The following is a 25,814-nucleotide window of genomic DNA, read 5'->3' on the forward strand; positions in this document are numbered from 1 at the left end:
GTGGAAATTATTAACTAAAGAAGGTTTTGGGATTTTCCGTCAGTTTCATATGTATATGTGTGTGTATATAAATGCACATTTATGTAAATGTGAATGTATACATGCATGTGTGTATGTAGACATACCTTTACACATACAGATACACACATCCATACATATATCAACCCATAGAGAAGTGAGATTATGTAATCACAGAATGAATTTATATAATTGTGAATATGTATTTATTTAGAACTTTAACTTGAAAAAAAATAGCGGATTCTTTGTGTTAAATTTATATCATCTTAACTGAGAACATATTTCCTCAGATCCTAGTTAAGCCATATATTCATAATCTTATTGAAGCCATATATATTTAAGCCATACATGTTTAGTTTTTTCATATAATATGGAAATTTACCTTGTGGTCTCCTGTTATAAATTTTTTTACCCCAGAGTTATATTGGTGCCTAACTGCTTATTTTCACAAACTACTTTCTAGTTGTATATTTTTCCATCAAGTATTATATATAGTATGCTTATTTCATATCACCTTTATTTTTTGATCATTGTTTTCTTCACCTTATTGACAGTTCTTTTAAGGCTCCAGTGCTGTTAAACTTATCAGATAACCCAGTTTTTTTCACTTAGAATTATTTAAATATCTAAATAGCAAAATTTTTTAATGAAGTTGCTTGGCATTTTTGTTATTTTGGCATACAAGGTGTGCTTTTCATAGTGTAGCCTTTTACTGTTGGAAAAATGTTCTGTAAAAAAAAATATAGTCTTTTAAAATGTTTCAGTGAATACCATATTTGTATTTTTGTTTGTTTTGGAAGACCTGGTAGACTTAGGTTATTTAGTTTTGATTTTCATTTTGTATGAAACCCTTGTTTGAGAGATACCCATAGCAATAAGGTCTTGAGTTATTTTTTTAGTCTGTTGACTGAAGCTCCCACCGAGAAACCAAGGAGAATTGCGCCATTGCTTGGCAGGCTACAACCAACCAACTTCTCATTTACATACGTACTGAGTTAAACTCTGCAAGAGGCAAATCACAGTCATAAATTATGGTGCTCCAACAACATCTCCAATGTTACTTATAATTCTAGAGGACTTTTTCATACTAGAATCTATGCCTATGGGTGGCAGATGACATTTCCTGGAATTTTACTGGACGATTCTCTGCTTGGGGGAACAGCCATAATGTCAGGTTTTCTACCACACATTTTTGGCTTTGTTTCACAGTTTATTCCCATAGCACATTGAAAAACATGTTATGCATATCAAGTTATAATAAATTTGAGCTACATACTCTTCAAAAACATAATTGAGTAGTAATTTTTAAAGCTTCTCTGTGTAAAATTGTGTGTTGTAGCTGAGGAAGATACTAGGATAAAAATAGAAGTCCTTGAATTTGAGGGGTTACAGTTTAGTAGGAGAGTAAAAAAAAAAGTATGAAAATAGCCATAATATTAGAGAACTGTGTTATCATATGTATGTTTATATGTGTGCATGTACATACACATATACGTACACATATAGTGGTCCCAGCAAAAAGAGGTCATTTTCTGACTTTTTTGGGGATAATGGAAAGGCAATGAGGCATAGATCAGGGATGATTTCATAGATGGGATATTGGAAGGCTAGGTAAAATTTCAACAGGAAGAAATGGGGAGGAGAGTCTGTTTCAAGAAGAAATGATGTGAACAGAATTATGAAAATGAGAAAGCATAGGACTTGTTTGGGGAACATGGAATTTGCCAGTTTGACTGGGGATTATGTTAGGTGTGAGAAGTTTTTAGGTTGCAGAAGTCCTTCAAATGCTAGTCTAAGTGGGCTAAAACGCTATAAAACTGTGCATGCCTTTTGACTCAAAGAAAGAAAAAGAACTTATATATTCAAAAGTATTTATAGCGGCTCTTTTTGTGGCAGCAAAGAGTTGGTAATTGAGATGATGTCTATCAATTGAGGAATGACTGAACAAGTGGTATAAGATTGTGATGGAATGCTATTGGGGTGTAAGAAGTGATGAGCAGGATGTTCTCAGAAAAAGATGGAAAGACCTGAACTGATGCAGAGTAAAGTGAGCAGAGCTAGGAGAACATTGTACAAAGTGACAGCAATATTTTTTGATGATCTGTGAATGACTTAGCTGTTCTCAGCAATGCAGTGATCTAAGCCAATTCCAAAGGACTTAACAAAAAATGCTATCCTCCAGAGAAAGAACTGATGGAGTCTCAATGCAAATTGAAGTGCACTTTTTTTTTTAAACTTTATTTTTCTTTTTTTTGCCTGTTCTCTTTCACATCTTAACTAATATGGAAATATCCTCTGTGTGCTCTGCATCTGTATAACCTATATCAAATTACTTGCCTTCTCAATGAGGATATAGGGGAGGGAGGAAGAGAATTTGGAATCAAATTTTAAAAAAAGTTAAAATTTTTTTTTTATATGTAATCAGCCAAAGGAAGAGAAAATTTCAAGAAAGGTGAAAGTCCACAGTTATATGCTATAGGGAGCTAAGGGAGATTTAATGATTGAGGAAAATGTCGTTAAATTTGAATTTGGATATCGTTGGTAGTTTCAGCAATACAGTAGGAAAAGGAATAAGATTATACAGAGTGGTAGGTAATAAAGAAATGCAGACAATTGAGTAGACTGTTAATTCAGGAAATAACTGTGTATCCTACATAACGTGACCATATCCTGATTTTTCTTCTAATAAAATTTTTCTCCTTTACCCTTAGTAGAATTTTTTGTTTATTATATACTGAGACTGATTCAAAATTCAAAAAAGCTGAGGTTGCTGTTTGCAGTTAACTACAGATGACAATAAGAAAATCTTAAAAATATATTTTTTGTTTTATTGATTTACTTGTATTTTATTGTGTTTGTTACTTTAATCATTTTAAAAATGATTTGATGAAGCTCCTCTTTCGCCCCTCCCACCATGAGAAAGTAAGAAAAACAAAACTCCTATTAAAGACAAATATTGTAAAGACAGATACAGAGAGACTTACATGAACCAAAGCAGAGTAAAGTGAAAACAAGCAGAACAATTTATATTGTAACATTAATATTATAAAAATGAATGTTTTTGAGCTCTTTTATAAACTCATGAAGAATGAAATGAGCAGTGCTGCATCTAATTTGTACACTTGTTCAGCAATTTGTTCACTCATTCGGAGTTGTATAGCGAGTAAAGACAGACAACTTTAAAGCTATAATAACTGTGATCAGTACAGTTACCATCCATGTTTTTGAAGGATTCATGATGAAGCATACTTCCTATCTTTTGATAGGAAAGTGTTAGATTTAGGGTGCCAGATGGGACTTCTCCATTTAAAAAAAAAAATAACAACTTTACTTGATTCATCTGTCCCTGCTAGCTGTTGTCCTAGGTCTCTCCTCCCTTTTGTGGCTAAACTCCTCAGAAAGCTGACTGCAGTGTCTACTTCTTTTCCTCATTCTCTTCTAAACTCTGCAGTTTGCCTTCTGATGTCATCGTTCAACTGAAATGGTTTTTTCCAAAGTTTCTAATAATCTCTTAACCCCTCCGAAGTTATGGTGATCACTAATTGCCAGATCTGATGGATTTTTTTTTTCAGCCCTCATCCTTCTTAACCTCTCTGATGCATTTAACACTGTTGCCTACTTCTGGATACCCTCTGCTTTACGAGATTTTATGACACAGACTGCTGTTTTACAGGATACTTACAGCCATCCCGTGCCTTTCCCTTGCCTCTTAATTATTCTTTTTCCTCAAGTCTCTCCCCACTCCAATCCATCCTCTACACTGCAGCAAAAGTGATTTTCCTTAAGTATAGACATGACCTTGTCTCTCCCCTACTTAATAAGTGCCCTTGACTCCCTGTTGCATCTAGGATAAAAAATAGACTCCTTTGTTTAGCTTTTAAAGCCCTTTACAAACTTACTCCATTCTATCTTTCTAATGTCATTGGACAGTACTTCATCTTTTGCTCTCTGTGAAGCAAAATTGGCCTTATGCCACCTCTTGTTTCCATGTCTTTGCACTGGCCATCCCCCATGCATGGAAAGTATTCCTTCCTCCCCTGTTTTCAAAGAAACAGCTCAAGTGGCATCTTCAATATGAAACCCATTCAGATCTCTTTGCATCCCAGATACTCAATAGTGCTCCTTCTCATAACACTGCCTTGTAGTTTGTTTTTATTCCCTTTATAGTTATTCTGTATGGTTTATACTTAGATAAACAGAATAAAACAAAAATTGCAGAAAAAGGGCTGACTTGCACTAGTAGAGGGAATTTCCTCATCTTGGGAGTTCTTTGTACCAGTAAAATCACAAGTCTAGTCCCTATCTTTCTCTTTCCCTGTGTGTGTGAATGTTTACGCATGTATATTTTTATATGCTTTTGTGTACATACATGTGTATGTATATGCGTGTATGCATATGTGAATTTGTGTATGCATGTGTATGATTGTGTTATATATGTGTGTCTCTGAATGCTTGTGTGCATTGTATCTATGTATGCTTTATAATGTAAGCTTCTGGCAGGTGGAGATTTAAAGATACTTTGGGGGGTTGTCCTCAGTTCTGAGTGCACAGTTGCTTCATAAATATTAGGATAATTTCTCTATAGAGCTGGAAGGAATGGTAGAGGCTCTTTAATCAAATGCCTTCATTTTATGGGTGAGAAAACAAATCCAGGGAGCTGAAGTGACTTGTTGGAGGTTTGATAGATAGTAATTGTCACAGCTAGAATTTAAACCCAGGGCTTCTGACTTCAGAGCCAGTGTTCTCTATTTTTTACTACTTTTTGATTGATTGATGGTCTCTGAGGTCCCTTATACCCCTAGATTTGTGATCCTCTAATGCATTATTAAGTTGGAGACTACACCTGTTGGTGTGGATAGTTTAATATAGCAACTACTTTATTGAAATAAATGTAGTTTTCCTTTGCAGTGTGTCTTATGTTGATGTTTTTTGTTCTTGAAATGTTTTTGTTTTATCTTTATCGATTTCACTGCATCTGTTGTTCTAGTTTGGCTGAAAGAGTGAATGAAAAAATATTTATTAAACAGTACTGGTGTGCTGGTCACTGTTCTGAGCATTGGGTATACAAATATCCCTGTCTTCAAAGAGCTGACATTCCACTGGATGAAGATAACACATGAGGGACTGCTGGGAGAAGCAAGATGGTATGGTTTGGGAAGGGCCAGAAAGTGAAGTAGAGGCCTTGTCAGGATAAAGATAAAAGAAGATCATTTACTGGTACCAGAATCCCAGAAGCACAGTCCAGGTTCTGTGGGACTAGGATGAGGAAGATGGCCAGAGTGCAGGCTGAATGGCTTGGAAATAGGCAGAAACTGGAGTTACTCACTCTAATCAGTTATTTTTCCTTTGATTTTATCCTCTTTTGGAGATTTTAGATTAAAATGTATCTTTCACTCAGGCTAACACTGTGTAGTGTGTATCTTCTCTTAGATGGAGGGAGAGTCCAGAGATGAGTAGATTGTGCCACAATAACAAGAGATGATGAAACTGTAGAGAAATGGGAGGCTGTGTTAAAGTAAGGGGTTGGATAATAATATTGATTTACACTTTAGAGTTAAACTTAAAAGAAACAAACTTTAGAGTTTACTTAAAACAATTTGGGTAAGTAGATATTGCAATTTTTATGTCTACAGATGAGGAAACTGAGGCTTCCATTACAGTAAGTAACTTACCAAGGTAATACAACTAGAACTGGAGTTAAAAATTGAAATACTCTTCCCATTTTTATTATGTCTTTGGAAATCACCTGCAGACACCTGAAGAGTTTATTTTTCTCTAAGTGGTGTATAATGTCTTATTTGTAAAAACGTTTTTTAAAATGTCCCCTTTTTTGACAGGAAAGTGTAGATAGATCCTCAAAAAATGGAAGATGGAAAGCCTGTTTGGGCTCCGCATCCCACAGAAGGATTTCAGATGGGCAATATTGTGGATATTGGTCCAGACAGCTTAACAATTGAACCTTTAAACCAAAAAGGGAAGGTAAGTTTCTAAAAATAGACCAAAGATGATGATCATTCCTTAGACAGTTTAAAGAGTCTTTGATTTCTGCAAAGGTTTCCTTCATTTAAAGAAAGAAATACTTTTCAGAAAAGTTTCTTGGGAAGTTTTAATTAAGTGAATATGTTTTTCTTTTTATTTCTGATATGAAATTAGAGATGTACTGTCTTAGAATAATTTGAACTTGTAGGATTAGTAGAACCACACCAATGCATGTAGCAAAACTGTAAAACATTCCTAAGGAAAATGGTAACTTTTAGATGCTCAGATGCTTAATTGAGCATTGAAAGTATTAATAAATTAAAATATTATAGCAAAAATAATCTGTGAAAATATTGTTCAGTATCAGGCACTGTCTTATAATTTTATATCAAATTTTTCTTTTTCCTTTGTATTTTCTTATTATTTGAACTTACTGGATTACTTGAGATTGCTTTTCTTTAAAATAAACTTATGGCTTTATTATCCAATGTCTTTTATTAACAGATTTCTTTTATTTGAAGGTGCTTGTATATTAACTCCACCCTCTCTGTGTTAATTTAAATTTTATTCTTTTTATTAAAGAATAAAGGTGCATGGTAGTTTTATATCTAAAGCATATGTTCATTTAATCTTTAGAGGGCATTTTTGAGGTGGACAGTATTACAAAATAGTAGTTGAAAAAAGGGAGAGATTGGAGCTGGAAATTACAAATAAGGTCTTTATTATAGATATTGTTGGTTGCTGTCTTTGTGATAGAAATTCCATATTTTCATTTTAATGAATTGTTATTGTAAAATAGTTGTTTGGGAGTTAAATGTTTGTTTTATTAGTTCTCCTTAGTTTAGAATTTGTAATTGTGTTGAATTATTTATAGTGTACTAACACATAATTAATACTGTGTTATATGATTGCCTTCCTTTTGGGAATCTGACAAAAACAATGTCTCATGCCTCATGTCTCATGAGGACATTTTCTCATGGAGAAAAATACTCTGTTACTGTAAACAACTTACAAAATTAAATCCACCATCTATAGTGGCATCATGTTAAAAGATGCCCATTTTATGCAACCAGAATAAAAAAAGGTAGAGGTTTTCAGAACATAAGTTTTCTCCTTAGAAATCAAGAGGTAAAAAATTACAGGTTTTTATCTGGAAAGAACTGTATGTCCCAGTCCAACTCTTTATTTTACTGATTAAGAAACTGAGACCCAGAAAGATTAACTTCCTTAAAATCACATTGGTAGCAGAGAAAGCCTCTCACCTAACATCTTTGATACCATGTCCAGTATTCTTTCCACTGTACCATCAGGGAACTGAAAGAATAATAATTAAATAAGTAAATTAAGTTTATGCATTTAGATTTCAATTTTTTCATTTTTGCTACATGAAGATGTAGAAAATCATATCAGCGCATTTTTATGTAAAACAGTGATTAATTTTTGTTCATGGATTTTACTTCATTTTATTTTTGGTTCACATTTATGATTTAATGAATATAAAGGGATATCTTGGGTGGAAACTCCCTTGATTCTTCCATCAGTCAACCAGTGTTTACTGAAGACCTACTATGTGTAGGGATACAATGCCAAAGTCGTTGTCCTCAAGGACCTTATTATTCTATTGGATGTAGATCACATCTCACATTTCTTTTCTCTTTAAAGTTTACATAGCACTTTTCCCCCAACAACTCTGTAAAGTCAGACATCCCATTTTATAGAAAAGAAAACTAAGACTCAGAAAGATTAATTCACGTACAGAATACGTGGTAGAACTGTAGTTTAATCTTCATCTTTACACTTCAGGTCTCATGTTCTTTCATTACAACATGAATTTTTTCTTTAAAAGCTCATATTTATGTGATAGTTATTCTGAATGAAAGAATTCTAAGCTAAATTCATATTTTCCTCATTGTATTGAAATTATGGCATTAAATCCAAAGTTTAATTTAGATTTTTTAAAAAAGAATGGACCGTTTCCCAAAAACATTTGTTCCTTCAGTCAAAGACATCATTAATTGTGTATCTGTGACTATACAAATGAGAAAAAATTTACTTATTTAAACGTGGAGAAACCTTAATCTGTAGGTTTATAATTTCATCCACATATATTTTAGGCAAATACACGTTTGTCTACTTTTAAATTATTTATTGTACTGAAATGGAAAACTATCATGAATAATTTAAATTCACCAACAATTCCAAGACCTCAAATAGTTATCTTTAAGTATGACTTCAATTTGTGCTCCACCAAGTGATGAAACTGATTGAATCTAATTTTAATTTACTTTTTATGTATTTATGAGACAGTGTGCTCATGTAGATAAAATTGCCTCGGAGCCTGGAAAACCTGCGTTCAAATACCGTGTTTGACACATACCACCTGTGTTAACCTGGGCAATTTACTTCCATGTTTCAAGCAACTCATTGAATTGGATGTGGCAAAAAAAAAAAAAAAAAAAAAAAAAAAAAGTGACAGTCTGCTTTAGTAGAAGGAGTTTATTGGGAGTTTCTGGTTATCAGTGAAATCACAGATCCAGTTCTATACCCATTTCTTTTCTCTGATTAAAGTCCTAATCCTCTGCAAATAGAGAGACAGAAAAATAAATTAGCAATGCAAAAGGCTTAAATTGATAATTTAAAGGGTAGATGGTTTCTGGTTTACTGCAAAATCTGTTCATATTTATAGAATGATTAAGTTCTGCATTTGTATTATGGAACTGTGCCCTTCTGGCTATGGGAAGGAGAAGACCTAATTTCTGAGACCTCCACCCTCTGTATTATTTTTGTGATATCTATCAACACTGCCCTCACTGGGCACTTGTTAAAATGGTATTACATATTCAGTTCATTCCTTAAGTGAGTATATGACGTCTGATTGGAGAGATATCTTGATGTATAAACACGTACTCTAAAAGTCTTGTTCAGGATACTCCTTTATTTCCACCACTGGGCATTTTCTTCCTTTTCTTTGCCTTTTACATTCTGGGGACTCAGCCAGTACTTTACCATTCTACTCTTCATGATCTGTGATGTTTACTTTATGCTGTTGCTCATTAGGGAGTGATAATTATTTTGTTTTAGGAGAGAGGAGAAAAAAAATCTTGTCCAAGTGCTATAAAAATCCCTTGACTACCAGAGCCTTGCTGCTACTTCAGTATGGTATAAAACAGAAAGAACATTTACCTGAGTTCTAGCCCTTATTTTTTGCCACTGTCATGCTGTGGAACTTGAGTAAGTGTGTTCTGGACCTCACAGTCTTCATTTTGTAGAATCACAGATTGACTTCATAGTAATCATATTTAGGAAGGGTACCGAAGAGATGATCTCATCTGACCCCCTCATTATATAGATTAGGGAACTAAAGCCAACAGTTTAAGTGAGTTGTCCATGTTCATACACAGACAAAAAGTTGTAGAACTAGGATTGTTTTTACTCCAAATTCAATGTTATTTCCACTATATAATTTTTTTCCCAGACAAATGTAATATTGGGTTAATATAAGTTATCTTAACTTTTTTCAGCCTGATTCGATAGGGATTTAAAACTTAGAAGCCATTTAAAAAAAAAACAAAACCAAAAACTTAACACAGTGAATCTGTGTTAATTACTTGCCTTAGTTCAGTTATAATAGACTAGAACAACAATCTTTAATATTCATGTTATACTGTTATTAAAACTTTAAAATAATTCTTTGTCTATATTTTTGTGTAAAGAGCTACAATTATATCTATATATGAATCATTGAAGTCCCTTATATATTAAACTTATGTAAAACTATTAAACTAAATTCAGTAAATATTTATCATTTCCCTACTATGTACAAGAGCATACTTGTTGAGGTGGAGTAATATTTATCATCTGAGGCAGGAACTCTGATTTTATAATATAAGAATTATTCTAAGTGGCTTATTTCTTTTTAATTCAGTATACTTTTAATACGTGCTCACTATATGTAAGGTACTGTATTAGCTGGAGGGAAAACAAAAGTGAAATACTATACAAATACTGTCAAGGACACCATAGTTTACTTGGGAAAAAAGATGTACCAACCCCTTAAATGCAGGGTGAAACAAAGGAGAAAACTGAAAAGAGAGAGAGGAAAATCTGGTAGGGATTTGGAAAAGTCTAATGGAGGAACTGGCATAAGATTTAGCCACTGAAGAAGAGTAGCAGGGAAAGACCATCTATAAAGATTAATTTAGCTACTGGTACTCTGAATGTGGGACTCTTGTCCAGTGACCAGCAAATGATTATGTTATTGGAGGAACTGAATTATATGAATCTTGACATTTTACTCTTAATGGAAAGACAAAAGAAAACTGCAACCAAAGAGAGTGATGGAGAAGCAAATAAAAGAGTTAATTTGAGTTGTTTTTATTGTGATCAAGAGCATAAGAAACATAATTTCATGGGACAATTACTCACCTCACATCGCAGTGCTTATTATAAGCATTTGACAAGAGATTGCGATGGCAGCTTATGTGCCAACATTTGTTGAAGAGGATGAGGATAAAGAGGTAGAAAAACTTTATAAAGAATTTGATAAGATCCTCCAAATTTAATTAGCATGTGTAATACTCACTCGTGACTTCATTGCTAAGAATAGCATAGGGGGATGATGATGAAAAAATATATTGGGAACTATTGTTCCAGAGTAAGATTTGACAGAGGCCTGAGGTTTGTTGATTGCACAAAAGGCTCATGCCTACGCATCATTCATGAGTCCTTCCTTTGAGAAAAAAATGAGGTCCTGGACATGGCATACACCATTAATGTAATAAAAATAAAATTTATTTTATTTTGAAAGAAAATGCTGTCGGAATTATTTCCAAATCATTGCCATTGTATAGTCAGGCCACTGACTTGTTATATTGTCAAACTAGAACTATCAGGTCTAGCTTTCTTATGTACTACTTACGTACTACCTACTGAATCATCTTGAGCAAGTCATATAACATTTCCAGGTCTCAGTTTAGTCATTGGTAAAATGAGTGGATTGAACTTGACCTCTTGGGGACCTTGCAGTGATTTAACTATGATCCTGTTAACCTATGATAGAAAAAAGAATAAAATAAGAATTATGGAATGGAATTGAGGCTACTCCAGTCTAACTATTAAAATAAACTGTTAGTGTAAAAAAAAAAATGGAATATAGGTAAAAAAACATATTGACACAGACTATCACCATTTCCTAACTAGATTTAACTAATGATTGATGAGAATATGATGAGAAGTCTGAAAAAGAACCTAGAAAATACCTCAGCCAGTTAGCACTTTTAAAAAATAAGTTTTTATTGCTATTGTCTATTTCTTATATCATCATAGTTATTCAAGTATTCTTTCTCCTCCCAGTCCCAGAGAGTCATTCCATATAACAAATAGTATATTTTTTGAGGGGGGTATATCATCACAACTACTTACTATATTGAAAAAAGCCCGAAAACATGTGCTGTGTGTAATAGCTGTGGACTTCCTAATTCAATTAAGGGATGGACTGAGGGAGTATCCTCACATATCTTTTCAGCTGAGTCCTGTTTGAGCTTTATGATTTTGTTACATTTATTTTCGGGTTTTGGGTGTGTACATTATTTTAGTTATTGTATATATTTTGTCGTCTTTGCTACTCCACTCTGCATCAGTTCATAAAGATCTTTTCATGCTTCTCAGTATTCCTCTCTCTCTCTCTCTCTCTCTCTCTCTCTTTCTCTTTCACATACACAAACACACAATTTCTTGTAGCCTAGTGATACTCCATTGTATTCATGTACCACAGTTTGTTTAGCCAATCCCCAATTGATGGATTTCTATTTGTTTTCACCTCTTAACTATCACAAAGAGTGCTGCTACAAATATTTTGGTGTTTGTGAGGACTTTCTTCTTATTTATGACTTCCTTGGGATGTAAGTCCACAATCTCTGGTTCAAAGGTTATGGACATTTTGGTCACTTTATTTGCATAATTCCAAATTGCTTTCCAAAATGGCTGTACCATTTCACATTTACACCAACGATGAATTAGTATGCCTGTCATTCCACAACACTTTCAACATTGAGTGTTGCATTTTTTTTTTTGTCATTTTTGACAATTTGCAAGTGTATGAGTTGAAACCTCAAGATGATCATGATTTACTTATTATTGAGTCAGAGCATTCTTTAATGTGGCTGTGAATACTTTGCAATTCTTCTTCCAAGAACTGTTGGTTTGTATCCTTTGATCACTTAAATTCTTGGAGAATGGATAAGTCCATAAATGTTTGATCTTGTTAAATGTGGAGAAATGGCAGCCAAAGGCAGCACTGGTTTGGAACATAAAGATATTTTCAAAATGCTAGGGGATAATAGTGAAAAATTATTAGCATTTTTGCCTCATAAAACAGCAAGATGCAATTGAAGTAAAAACAAACTTATGGAAAGTTTGGCAAGAGATTCAACTAATAAAATCACCCTGAGAATATTTAAGGATGAAACTGAATGGATGATAACACATGAAATAAAGGGAAAAGATATGTGTGTATATATATATATACATATATATGTATATATATATATATATTTACATATAATTTTTAAAAACAAATTCTCTTCATTGAGAATAGCAGTGGAGCCATACATTTGTACTTTTAACATCATAGTTTCCAGTATTCTGCACAGAGAACTAGAAATTGTACTAAAGAAAACAAAAAATGGAAAGGATCAATTAGAATAGTTCAGTCATGCACAGAGTGACCCATGGTGTTAGATGAAAAATTTTGAGAGCAAAGGAACCCCTTTTCAAGATATTTGAAAGAGGAGACTACCTAGTACTTGAGAAAAAAAATAACTTTATTACTACCCCCCCCAAAAAGTTACCGAGAAAATATCAAGCAGTCATTAAAAACTTACTAAGTGACTACTATATGCCAAGGCGTCCTAAGTGCTGGAGACAGAAAGAGGCAAAAGACAGTCCCTGTCCTAAAGGAGCTCACGATGTAATGGGATAGACAATAAACATATATACAAACAAGTTATATATAGGATAAATAGGAAATAATTAACAAAGGGAAGACATAGAATTAAGAGGGGTTATGAAAGGCTTTCTGTCAGGGTTCATCACATAATATCTTTATACCAGAATTGCAACTGCAACATTTAAGTGTTACAATAATTCATTCTGACCATGAACTGGGTAATACTTATGGTATGAATACTTTAGTACATAGTTTTATCTACTCTGATAAATGTTTGAACAGAAGAGTTTGTTTTTTCTAAACTACAGGATAGCATTTAAAAATTTGATGTCAGTATATCTAAGCTGCCCCCTTTTTGCTCTATTCCCCTTTTTGTTTCAAAATACTAATTTTCTGAATGTATAATGAAACATATTTACATTTTCTACATTTTGCTATATTGGGTGGTAAATTATAAATAATTTGCAGATGCAGCCTTTTCCTAATAATTTACTCCTTCATTTGCCTCTGAGTGTTACACAGGATTTTTGGTTGCCTGTATTCCATTATGGTGATGGTATTTAATAATAGTATATTTGATGGTATATTTGAATATTTGAATTTCTTTACTTAATTTGTTAAGCAAAAAGTTTTGTATCAGACAAAACAACCTATCATTGAAAAAAAGTGTGCCATTGCTATTTTGTGTTATCTTTTACTTAGGTTATTCAAAATCTTATTGTTTTTGTGTGGGGTTTTTTTTTTTGGTAGACATTTTTGGCTCTTATAAACCAAGTGTTTCCTGCAGAAGAGGATAATAAAAAGGATGTGGAAGATAACTGTAAGTAATAAGAAAAAAAACAAAATAAGATTGCATAGTAGATGTTGAAAAAGTTAAAAATAATTTTTTAACTAGATTGTTGTATTTTTTAACTTGAATAGGACTTTAAGATGATAATATTTCACTATGAAACTGAAGTTTTGTTGAGTCATTTTAAAATTTTATCTTAAAGTGAATATTTTTGGAGTTGTAACTGTAGTTTATTAATTTTGAATGCTAAATTAAATTCAACTTCTTCATAGAAATTAGCTTGTAAGTCTAATTTATGTTATATAATAACTGGTAATTAATGTCAGAGTATTTTGTACACATGTAAATATCAGTTATGTATGATTTAGTATGCATTGAAAGATCATTTGTTCTTTAGTCAACTAGTTATGATTTCTTCCCCTAAGGTCAGACAAATTATATTCTGAACTGTGTAAGAAATTAAGAATCCTCTTAGTTAAATATCATAGCATTTGTATCATGGACTTTTTAATATTAACAGTCAGTGCTTATAAAAATCTTAAAATCTTTTTGTTTCATTACCTTTTAAAAAATCACATTTGACTAAGCATGGAAAATTTAAAGTCTGAGGGATATAACTTAGGTTCCAGGAAATAAGAGAAAAAAACATGGTGTGTAATATTTGTTGTATAGACTTTATTGAAATGGAGATTTATTGCTATATATTTTGAATGTTCTCTTATATTCTACTGTGCGCATGACATTTTTTCTTTTCTTATTTTGTATTTAAGTTTGTAATATGTTCCTTTTTCTTGTATATTTGAGTTTAGTAATAAAAAAATAAGAGAAAATATGGAGATAAACAGATTTAGGAAAGGAGGGTGAGTTGTGTTTTAATCAGAGAATATTCTGTGCAAAGAAGTAAAAATGAAGAAGCAAGGAGAATGAAGAAACCATAGCCTCGCCATAGACATAAAAGAATAAATGAGAAATTTTTGTTCCCTTAAAATTTCTTAGAGTACTTAGGAGTGACTGGCATTATGTCATGGTGAATAAAGGGCTTGTCTTGGAAACATTAAGACCTGGTTTAAGTGCCATCTCTAACACATTTTAGCATTGTGACTGTGGGCACATCATTTAACATTTTTGTACCCCATGCACCTTATTATAAGGTGCAACTGTATTAGTGGAGAGACTTTCTGTAGTGGTATTTTCCAACAACCATGAAATTATAGGTCAGGACTAAAAATGAAACAAAACAGAAAACTCATGAGAAGTAATTAACTTTTGTACTTGATATAATACTCAGTGCTTTGATATGGTTTTCTAAATCTTGAATTTAAGATATTTTTCTTTGGTTTAATTTACATTTTTAAAGTCAACCATCACTGATTATTTCATCTTGTGTTTGTGTATAATTATTTTTTTTCTCTGATTGTCTGGTGGAAAGAGTACTGAACTTGGAATCAGAAAGTCTAGGTAAAAATCACAGCTCTGCTTTCTGTGTGACCTTGGACAAAGAACTTAGCCTCTTTGGGTCCATATTACTTCATATCTAGAATGAGGAGATTGAACTTCTATGGTTCCTTACAGTCCTTAGTCTATGATCCTATGACACCAGTGTTTTAGAACTTTATGCTATATACTCCACGTATATGAATATCCTCTTTTATGATGCTGTGTGTACAGCACCTGTTTAGTATATGTCAGCTGTTTTCATCATAGCCAGCCTACACAGGCAACTTATGCTAAGTGTGGTATATAGAATATAATTCCTCTTTGGAAACTCTATCATAGGCTATGTAAATGATTCACCCTAAACTTTTCAGGAAGATGAACATGCATTCAGTAGGTAGGCCCAGGTTTCACAGCTGACAAAATGACTCTATTACTTCATTAGATCTTTTGTCTCAAGTTTGATGCCAGACTGTCTGGTTGTCTGCCAAGAGATACATTTGCTTTGTTTTCTGCTTCCTCATGGAGTGAATACTAGAATGATTCTCTTATCTGCATCAATGTGATACTGTAATGAATAAGTATGTGATGTCTGTAAAAGTACTTTGGAGTCTTAAAAAAAGCCTCTTCTGAAATAGAAATACTTTTATTACCATTTAGAATACCTTGGCTGCTTTCAATACTGCTTAAGTGCTTTGAAGAAAGACTTTTGGTTTTCTCTAGCATTTTACTTGGTAGAGATTAGTATGATGGTTCAGTTTATTCTCATTGATCATTAGGTAGTAATCAAGGAATATAAAAATATGAAATGATTTTATAATAAAAATATGTAGTATTCCTTCACAGATGTTAATGATATTTTTAGGTATTGATTGTAAGATACACATCAACACACAAACATGCACAGCATTGTATAGATGATAGAGAGTTGGACTTGGAGTCAGGAACACATTCAAATCTCACTTCTTACGCATACTGAATGTATGAATCTAGGCAAGTCACTTAGCCTCTTGGTGCCTCAGGCAACTCTAACAAGTTTCAGAGCAGTTGCTGATCTTTATTAAAGTGGAAGTTTCCTCATCATTCTCTACATCAATGAAGTCAAGGATTTTCTGTCTGTCTCTGTCTCACTTTCACTCTCACGTTACCTCTTCCCTTCTCCATTTCTCTCGTGTGTGTCTATGTATGAATCCTTATATGATATCATTAATCTTATAAATGAACTCCTACTTACTGGAAGTTGAAGCTGATAGATCATCTAGTATCAACATCCTTTCCTAAAAAAGACTTCATTCAGCAATTACTTTCAATTCACTAAATGTTCGATTGCCTACTATTTGCAAGGTATAGTGTCCTCTGTCATGAGATATACAAAAATAACAGATTTTGCCCTCAAGGAGTTTGTATTTGACTAGGGGAGATAATACATGTCTGTAACCATATTACAAGGCTATCTGTATTATGGAAAGTTCCAAAAAACATGTACAAAGGAGGAAAAGATTCCTTTGAGCTGGGGAGGAAAATCAGAGAATTGTTCATGGCAGATGTAGTATTTATAGAATTTCAGTAGACTGAATAGGAAGACATTCCTGTCAGAGGACACATGACTTCAATATAGATATAAAGTGTGAAAACTCAGAGTACTCGTTGTTGTTTGGCCATTTCAGTCATGTCCAGCTCTCTGTGACCTCATTTGGACTTTTTTTGATCAGAGATACTGGAGTGGTTAGCCATTTCCTTCTCCAGCTTGTTTTACAGATGAGGAAACTGAGGCAAACAGTTAAATGACTTGCTCAGAGTCGCATAGATATTAACTCAGATCCTCCTGATTCCAGGCCTGGCACTCTATCCACTGCACCATCTAACTGCGCATAGAGTGCTTAATCTTTTAGTTTGGACCATAAAATCAGTGGGATGTTATTCTAGAAATGTAAATCATTCAGGCACTGAAGGAGGCATTGAAGGTTTTTGAGCCATGGCATGACGTGCTTAGATCACTCTTTTAGAGAAATCAGGCTGTTGTCAGGATATATTGGAATACAGAATGATTGGAGTGGGAAGATAAGTTCAGGTAAGAGGTATGGACAAAAAGACAGATGCAAGACAAGACACACATATTGTGGGGTGGGATGGGGTAGGTAATTGAGGTTAAATGACTTGTCCAGGGTCACACAGGTAGTGTGAGAGGAGAGAGAAAGAGAGAGAGAGACAGATAGAGAGAGAGTGAGAGAAAGAGACAGAGAGACAGAGAGAGCGCTAGTTGGAGATATAGAATATAGACAGGAGCTTGGTGTAGTAGAAATAATCCTTAAACTAGAGCAGGCTGACTTTAGATCTTTCCTCAGATCTGCTGCATATATAACTGGATGATCTTTGATAAATCTCTCCTAACTCTTTGGGATATTATTTTCATTATCTCTGAATGGCAGAGCCCTTCTTCTGAGTTTACCTCTGAGTTATATACTGTTCATATCTTGTTTGTGTGTAGTGGCTTGCATGTTGTCTCTCCTGTTTCATTATGAGGTCCTTGAGTGCAGGGACTGTTTCCAACTTTCTTTGCATCCCTGGACGTCAGCATAGAGCCAGACACAGTTAATAAATGTTTATTAACTAGTTGATCTCCAAGAATTGATTAGATCTCAATTTCTCTGCTATACATTCCAAATACCAGTGCTGATTAATGGCAGATATTTATATGCCATTATTAGATTTGTAAACCATTATTCCTACCTTCTGATTTGAACTGCATAAGATCCTGTGAGATAGGTACCCCTCATTTTACAGATTATGAAACTGAAGCTCAGAAAAATTATGATTTGCCTTTAATCCCAAAGCCAATAAGCATGGGGAGTGGTGTTTGAATTCATATATTTCCTGACTCCAGCTGCCTCACTCTTACCATTCGTTATCTCTCTATATCCAGCCTAATTTGAATTTGAATACATAATATTAATATTTAATTTCATTAATTATATATATTTTTTACCATTAATCAACAAGTATTTATCATTACACATAATGAAATGATCCAAGTTGTCTTTACACAACACTTAGTATAATTCCTGGCACTTTAAATGCTTGTTGACTGACTGAAAGAGAACAAAATGACTCCCTCTTTGCACTGGTGGAAAGAATATCCTATACTGATAAAAATCACTGGTTTGGACAAAAGAATGCAATGTAGCTGTAAATTGAATTGTGCCCGTAATAACTAATAGAGAACTTTTATTGATCTTTTGAAGAAGAAAAACAACTCTTATATCAGATTACAGTGCACCATGGTTTGAAAATATTGATTTAACAGTAAAGTTAACAAATCAATTTCAGTATTGGTCAGAACTATTCAGTTTTTTTTCTTTTTCAACATAAATTAATTTCCAAATTTTTTGTTTTAGGCTCACTGATGTACTTAAATGAAGCCACACTCCTCCATAATATCAAAGTACGATATAGTAAAGACAGAATTTATGTAAGTATTGCAAATATATCTAATTGTTTAAAATTTTATGTGTAAGTGAATTATTTTATATTGCATCATATAGTTTTATTCTGTTTTTGTTTATAAAAATAACTTCGATGAAATATCAACTTATAGAATTGAAGTTTATCATTCTTTTATTATTAAACAGATTGAAATTGAAGATAATAAATCTATAGTGATTCATGTGTTTAATACTTTCTGTATACCAGTTTACCAATACATTATATACCTGCATATCTACTTAGGAACATCTGGAATATTAAGAAAACATATCAATTAGTTTTTCTTTTGAGGCTTACATTTAAGATTTGTATCAAATCACTTAGTTATATCATTATTTGTCTTGTACTTTTAATTCAGAATGAAGTGATTAGTTTGATTTAATTCTGAATAAGGGCTATAAGTAAATTACTGTCCTAGCTATAGATAATTACTTTGCTAGAAGTTCTGCTGTCGCTAAAGATGAGCTTCTTTCTCTTCATTATTTTTGAACGAAGAAAACACATGGTTTCTTTGACACTTCCTGGATCAAATGACCATCTTAATCTTTTATATTGCTATCAATTTGCCATTTGTAGTTACTTAGTTATGACTAAATTACACTTGGTCTTTGCCATCTGCCCAGTGACAGCTGTTAAACAGAACTAATCCAGCCTTTACCAAGACATGCCACCTACTCACTTTCAATTATTTAGTTTTTCAGCCTTTTTTCTTCTTAAAGAAGACTTTATTCTTCATGTCAAAAAAAACATAATAGATTTGAGATAATATTTATAGGTTAAGTTTAGTTGTTCTGGATAAAACAAAATAAGAGGTATATTTAATAAAACCAAATTAACCAAACCAAATTAATAAAACCAAACAAAATTCTAACATATACTTTGAAATAGTCTTTATTCACTTACTAAGTAAGTCTCCTAGGCATATTTAAAAATTTGCATTTTATTAGTGCCTTTAATTTTTACATAATAATGCATCATATTCGTTTCCAAAAATATCCCCCTTTCCTTCTCCATTGAGTCTTCCTTTGTAACAGAGATTAAAAAAGAGAGGAAAAAAGCAGTTGAACATAGCTAAGCAGCATTTCTCCCACTTCTGAAAGTACATGTAGTGTTCCTCATCCACAGTCCCCCACTTCCGTAGAAAAAGGAGGTGTGATATATTTTCTGAGCTTTGTGCATGGTCAGATCTCAGTCATTAAAATTGCACAATATTCAGTTTCATATAGTTTCTTAATTTATATTGTAGTTGGCATTTGTTTTTTCCTGATTCTACTTACTTCATGCAGCATCAATTCATAGAAACCTTTGCATATTTTTCATCTGTCATTTCTTGTAAGGACAGAAGTATTATATTGTTGTTTATGTCACTATTTGGCCATTCCCTGATCAGTGGATACTTTGTTTCCAGTTCTTTGGAACCACAGAAATGTTTCCTATGAATATTTTGGCATATATGGCACCTTTCTTTGACCTCTTTGGAGTCTTTGTGTCAGTCACTTTTAAAAAAAAGGCATAATTCTCAACTTCTTTCTAAAAAGGTTGAGTTAATTCAGAGTTCCACCTGCGGTGTGCTAGGGATCTGTATTCTCACAGCTCCTCCAGCATGGACTATTTTAATTTTTTCCCCTCTCTGTCAATTTGTAGATGTGAAGCAAAACCTTAGAGTTGTTTTGATTTGCATTTCTCTTGTGAGTGATATGGAGTAAGCTCTTTTGATTCTTTATAGTTCACAGTTCTTTGTCAACTGTTTGTTCATATCATTTGACCATTTTTAGGGGGAATTTTTCTCTTCATCTTATATATTTATGCTTATCTTTATGCCTCAATATTAGGTATAGATTTTTTCCCATTCAGAAATTTCCATTAACCTAGTTTCATTGATCTTGTGTAGAGACCTTTCAATTTCATGTAATGAAAATAATCTTTTTTTAGACTGCCTACTAGAATTGTTGTAAATTTAGAGGTAACTGTTGATTTTTAATGTTTTACATATGGACAATATATTTTGGAAAATAGTGGGTAAACTTATTTAAAATGACCCTAAATTGATGTCATTGTCATCTAATGGTTTTCCTTGTAATTTTGATTTCATTCTGCAGTTTTTATATGTTATTAAAGATGGAGATAAGAGAATCTTTAAAAGCATTTTAATTTAGATAAAAATCTGTTGCATTAATAGACATACTGTTTTTAAAAATTTCAGACATATGTGGCTAACATCCTGATTGCAGTGAACCCATACTTTGACATACCTAAAATATATTCTTCAGAAACAATTAAGCAGTATCAAGGAAAATCTCTTGGAGTATTGCCACCTCATGTCTTTGCAGTTGGTATGTAATCTTAACTATAAGAATCATTTGCTAATTAATTTTTTCATGAACCAGGAATTTTGAATTTTTTCTTTCTATTATAGAAATATACTCAAATTCTTTTTCCTTTTACCTTGTCAGATAAAGAAAAGTTTTAGTGTGCAGATGTGAAGTTAGAAAAGCTATTACTAGAGTAATATGTATCATTTTGGAAACAATTTTACAGTATTTCTCATGCAGCATAGGCACACCTTTATTTTGAAATTATTGTTGTATGTATTCTTCCATCCTTGGCATTAATTTTGAAATATGCCCATGTTTTCTTAAATATTTTCTTCTAAGTTGAAGATTTAATTGTGAGAGCTTGATCTCTAATGACAATTTGGGTTCTCAACATGTATTTTATTTGGTCAACATCATAATGTCCCGAGCATGTTAAATCTGGACTTCTAAGGAGATTATGCTTTCCTTGGCTAAGCTATCTTTGAACCATTGAATATAGTGTTATGGAGTTCTTGAACTGTGAGATCGTAATATGTACTATTTTTTTCAAAGGGGCTTTGTAGAGAAGATTGAAATATATTGTAATATATTCCTTGTGTCAAAGAGAATTAGAATTCCTTTTTTTCTCTTTAAATAATACTAATAAACAGATGACATTACAACTTTAGTCAGTGAATACCCAGATGAGTGACTTCTCCCTATGTGCCTCTCATGATTTGATTAATCACTGCACATGCAAGACTGCAGTTTTCCTTTTCAGCTTTAGACATAAGTAAGTCTAAGAACTGTTAGGTGTTACCAGCAGAACCTTAGCCAGGTGCTGGTGTTCCAAACAGCCTTCACATTTAAGCTTTACCTTTCTTCCTTTTGTAAGCTGGGCAGGGAGAATAAAGTGCTAGCATTTATTTAACATTTAATTAAAAAGAAGTGTTAAAAGGCTTCCAGAATCCAATGTTATAGCACAAGGGCTACTCTACTTTAAGGCACTGGTTTGCTTGCAGGTGAGATATTGGAGCTTTTGGGGAAATGAATCATTTTTGCCTATTGTAGAGACTTTGCAAAGTTTGATTGCCATTTACAAGTCCTCCCCAAATGTCCTTTTAATAAAGTCTTTATGACACTAATAACCTGTGTTTAGAACTTTTCTACAAATTAACACAGAATTTCCTTGTTGACCAAGTGATCAGCTGGTATACACTTTGAATAGGAATACTTTTTCAAGTCAGCCTAATGTTTTAGAGTTTGAATTATATACTGAAATGCCTTTCTTGTTTGGGGTAGGTCATTGGTTGGTTATAATTGACATGAGATAAATAGATTCCTAGTTGTAAAACCAAGGTTTCAAGCAATCCGCTTTGAACCTAGATGATTGTAATTTAGAATTTATTTAACGTAATGTGGAATTTAAGTCTACAGTTACTTCTTTTGACATAGGCTTAAAATTTAGATAATTACAAGCTTTAGTTATGGAGAACTATGTGAATAACACACCATAGCAATAAATTTAAGGAAGACTAGAGAGTGCTTTTTTTTACTTTCTAGAATGCAGAATTCTCGAACTCTAACCCTTCTGGATTTTTAAATTGAATTTCTAATAAAATTTAAAAAGAACAGTCGCACAGTTTGGTTTCAATTTTATCACAGTTTCTTAAATACCTTTTTTTTAATATTATAGAGCTTTGAAATTAAAAATACATTTCCATTCTCTTTTATTTTGGAACTTCCTTAACTATGTATACTTAACATTCTTTACCATGTATTTGCATTTTCTGTGGAGACTAGTTTTAGTGTTGGAAATCCATGGTGCAGCTCACAATAGAGATACTGTTGCACACAAATAATAGTACGGCTGTTCATATTACATGTTTACTATGCTGTGAAAAATATGGGGGCATTTTAAATAGTAAAATACACTTATAAATTTCATTTTTTTAATCCTATCTACTATTTCTTGTTTTGTCAAAATATAATTTCTCTAGAGTAAATGCACTTTTATTTTAAGTAGATTATCATACGGAAAATTTGGTGAACATAGTTTTGGCTGCCCTTCATTTGTCATGTTATTTTGATCTTAGCTGACAAAGCTTTTCGAGACATGAAGGTACTCAAAATGAGTCAGTCGATCATTGTGTCTGGAGAATCAGGTGCTGGCAAAACTGAAAATACTAAATTTGTTCTTAGGTGAGTATCTGGCTGGAAACTTAAACAACTGTTAGATTGATGTGTGTGTGTGTGTGTTGTTTGTTTTTTTTTTTTGAAATAGTTTGGATTGGATTTATAAGTGCTTATAGTAGTATTTGAAAAACAACTATAACAAAAATCTTACCAGAGTGATTCTGGTGATTTTATATTTATTTTTGACTATCTCCCTCTTTCTTGCTCCATTTCTCTTTCTCACTCCCTCTTCCTGTTCCTGTCTCCCCCCTTTCTGTTTTTCTTCTCAAGCTTCTTCTTCTTCTTCCACCACTTTCTCCTTCCCTGCCCCCGACAGGTTGTATACCTTTTTGTTTTTTCTCCTTATGCTCTGGGTTACTCTTAATCTGTATTTCTTAAAATTAAATAATTTCTGTTAGCTTTGGGGATAATTAAAACACATTGACACGTGTAAATTAGTTCACAATTGGCATTGGAGCAAAGTGTCTGGAATTAGATAATATCTGTCTTTTAATCTGCCTTAGATACATCAGTCTGTAAAATTAGAATAATAATAAGGGGGAGCTCTTTTGAGGGTCATATGAAATCCCATGCAAAGTACTTTGTAAATCTTAAAAGGTTGGATGTCAACTATTTACTTTATGTTTTACATTATCTTAATATTTGTAAAACTACCACTGCTGTTGTTAATAGTACTGCTACTACCATTAGCAAGCATTTAATATAGCTCCTACTATGTGCTAGGTACTGTACTAAGTGTTTTACAAATATTGTTTCATTTGATCCTTATAACAATCCTGGGAGGTAAGTGCTATTATTATCCTCATTTTACACTTGAAGAAACTGAGGCAGGTTAAATAATTTGTATAGGGTCATATAGCTGTTAGAGTGACTGAGGCTATACTTGAACATAGCTATTCATGACTGGGTGCTTATCTACTGTGTCACCTAGGTGCCTTCAGTCCTTGGAAATTAGAAATTATTCTTTTTGAAATAAAGCAGCATAGATAGTTTTGCAAACATAAAATGATTGAAGTGACTATTGACTTGAAGAAGAGATTATGCTGTGTTACTTTGGTTAACTTTACTATGTGAAGACAGGGGACCGTAGCATATATGTCACTTTTATATCACACGTTGTCTTAGCACATTGTTTGCTAACAGATATTTAATAAATATTTGAATTAAATTGAATTTAGAGCAATGCTCATAAAAATTTAAAAAAATTTTTTAAGCTTCCGCTCTTCATTGCATACTAGGAAATGACTATATAATTGTTTTTAAAGAATTTTGTAATGGCAGATTGTTGTTGTTTCACCCTTAGTTTCCTTTTTACTGTGTAGAAAACTGTCAGTTCTTCCTTGCTGCAAGTTTTGTGTTTGAAAGGAACCTAGAGGAGAGCAAAGTATCAAGAGACTTCCTCCTCTGCTGAGTTGTTAATATTTACACTTAAGGTCCAAGTACTCTCAGGACAGGGTACCTGCTACAACCCTTATAGTGTCTAGTGGCATTCTATTGGTTTAGGCAAGTGACTACACATATTTTAGGACCTAGCAATAAACTTTAGCATTCTTTATGAAACAGTAATTTTGAGCAGTACTTGTATTAGAGTCATAACATAATAGTAAAGATAAGAATAGCCTCTAGGTGTGTAATTTTGGTTTTCTATTTCAAATCTTGTTTCTCAGTGTGCTCTTTTTTATTCTTTCTCAGCTGTACGGTGGGACATTTTAACACTGATATTCAAAAATTTTTGAGTATTTGTATTTTACATTAGTATAGACATCTATATTTCTCAAAATAGAATTATCTTAGCTGGCTTTGGCAGAGAGGGAAAGGGAAGTCACATTCAGACTTGTAAATGAGTTTGCTCCACATTTGTGCATTTAAAAGGGCAGCTAGACTGCTAATACTACACAGTCAGGAAGACCTGGCCAGTCAGTTTCTTTAGTCAGTTTTTAAGAATTGTACTGGCTAAGATTTTATTACCTAGTAGCAGCACTTTGGTGATGAGACTCTGAATGTAGGCTGGGCCATAGCTGAAAGATACATTGTAGTCAGCCTTGAACTCAACGCCTAGAGCCTGAACTTTGTGTTGCACTGAATAGCCCTTAGACAATACAGAGTCACTTCTGTGGAATCATGAAACTTTGGTATTGGATTGTAGTTAAAGGTACTTATTAACAAAAAGTTAATTTTATTAAAGGCTTCAGATTACTATATGTTTTATATGTATATACTACTTTGAAGGTTGCTATTTTTCTGATCAAACAAACAAGATAGAGAGGATCACATAAGATAAAATGTATAATTTTGCTCATATAATTTAAATATTTAAAATATTTTTAATAGATGTCACCATAACTAACATTCATTGTCTCCAAGTGATGGGTAGGAGAATAGTTCATGATCGAACAGGTAATAGAAAGGAATCACAGAGGATAAGATGGAAAATTTTGATTGCATGCAGTAACTGAGTTTTTGTATAAACAAAACCAGTAAAGCTGAAATTAGAAGGGAAGAAAGGTAAATGGGAAAAAAAATCTTAGTATCAGGTTTCTCTGATAAAGGCCTCATTTTCAAGCTATATGGGGAACTGATGCAAACTTATAACTGAATCATTGCCCAGTAAATAAATTGTCAAAGATGAGAACAAGAATTTTTTCAAAGGAAGAAATCTAAGCTCTCACCAACC

The 25,814-nt window shown here is 32.9% G+C and overlaps 1 protein-coding gene across 4 annotated transcripts in view; it reads left to right on the top strand.

The window, feature by feature from the left end:
- Positions 1-25,814, top strand: part of MYO6 (myosin VI) — a 226,644-nt gene that overhangs the window by 92,631 nt on the left and 108,199 nt on the right. For all 4 annotated transcript variants that reach the window (XM_072642643.1, XM_072642644.1, XM_072642645.1 and 1 more), the window contains exons 3-7: positions 5,856-5,997; positions 13,694-13,763; positions 18,563-18,636; positions 20,854-20,983; positions 23,041-23,146. In XM_072642643.1, the coding sequence (XP_072498744.1) occupies positions 5,881-5,997; positions 13,694-13,763; positions 18,563-18,636; positions 20,854-20,983; positions 23,041-23,146 (497 nt within the window). In that variant the 5' untranslated portion in view covers positions 5,856-5,880. The remainder of the gene's footprint in view (positions 1-5,855; positions 5,998-13,693; positions 13,764-18,562; positions 18,637-20,853; positions 20,984-23,040; positions 23,147-25,814) is intronic.

This window comes from Notamacropus eugenii, chromosome 2 (assembly GCF_028372415.1).
Source record: "Notamacropus eugenii isolate mMacEug1 chromosome 2, mMacEug1.pri_v2, whole genome shotgun sequence".
In the NCBI taxonomy this organism is placed as follows: Eukaryota; Metazoa; Chordata; class Mammalia; order Diprotodontia; family Macropodidae; genus Notamacropus; species Notamacropus eugenii.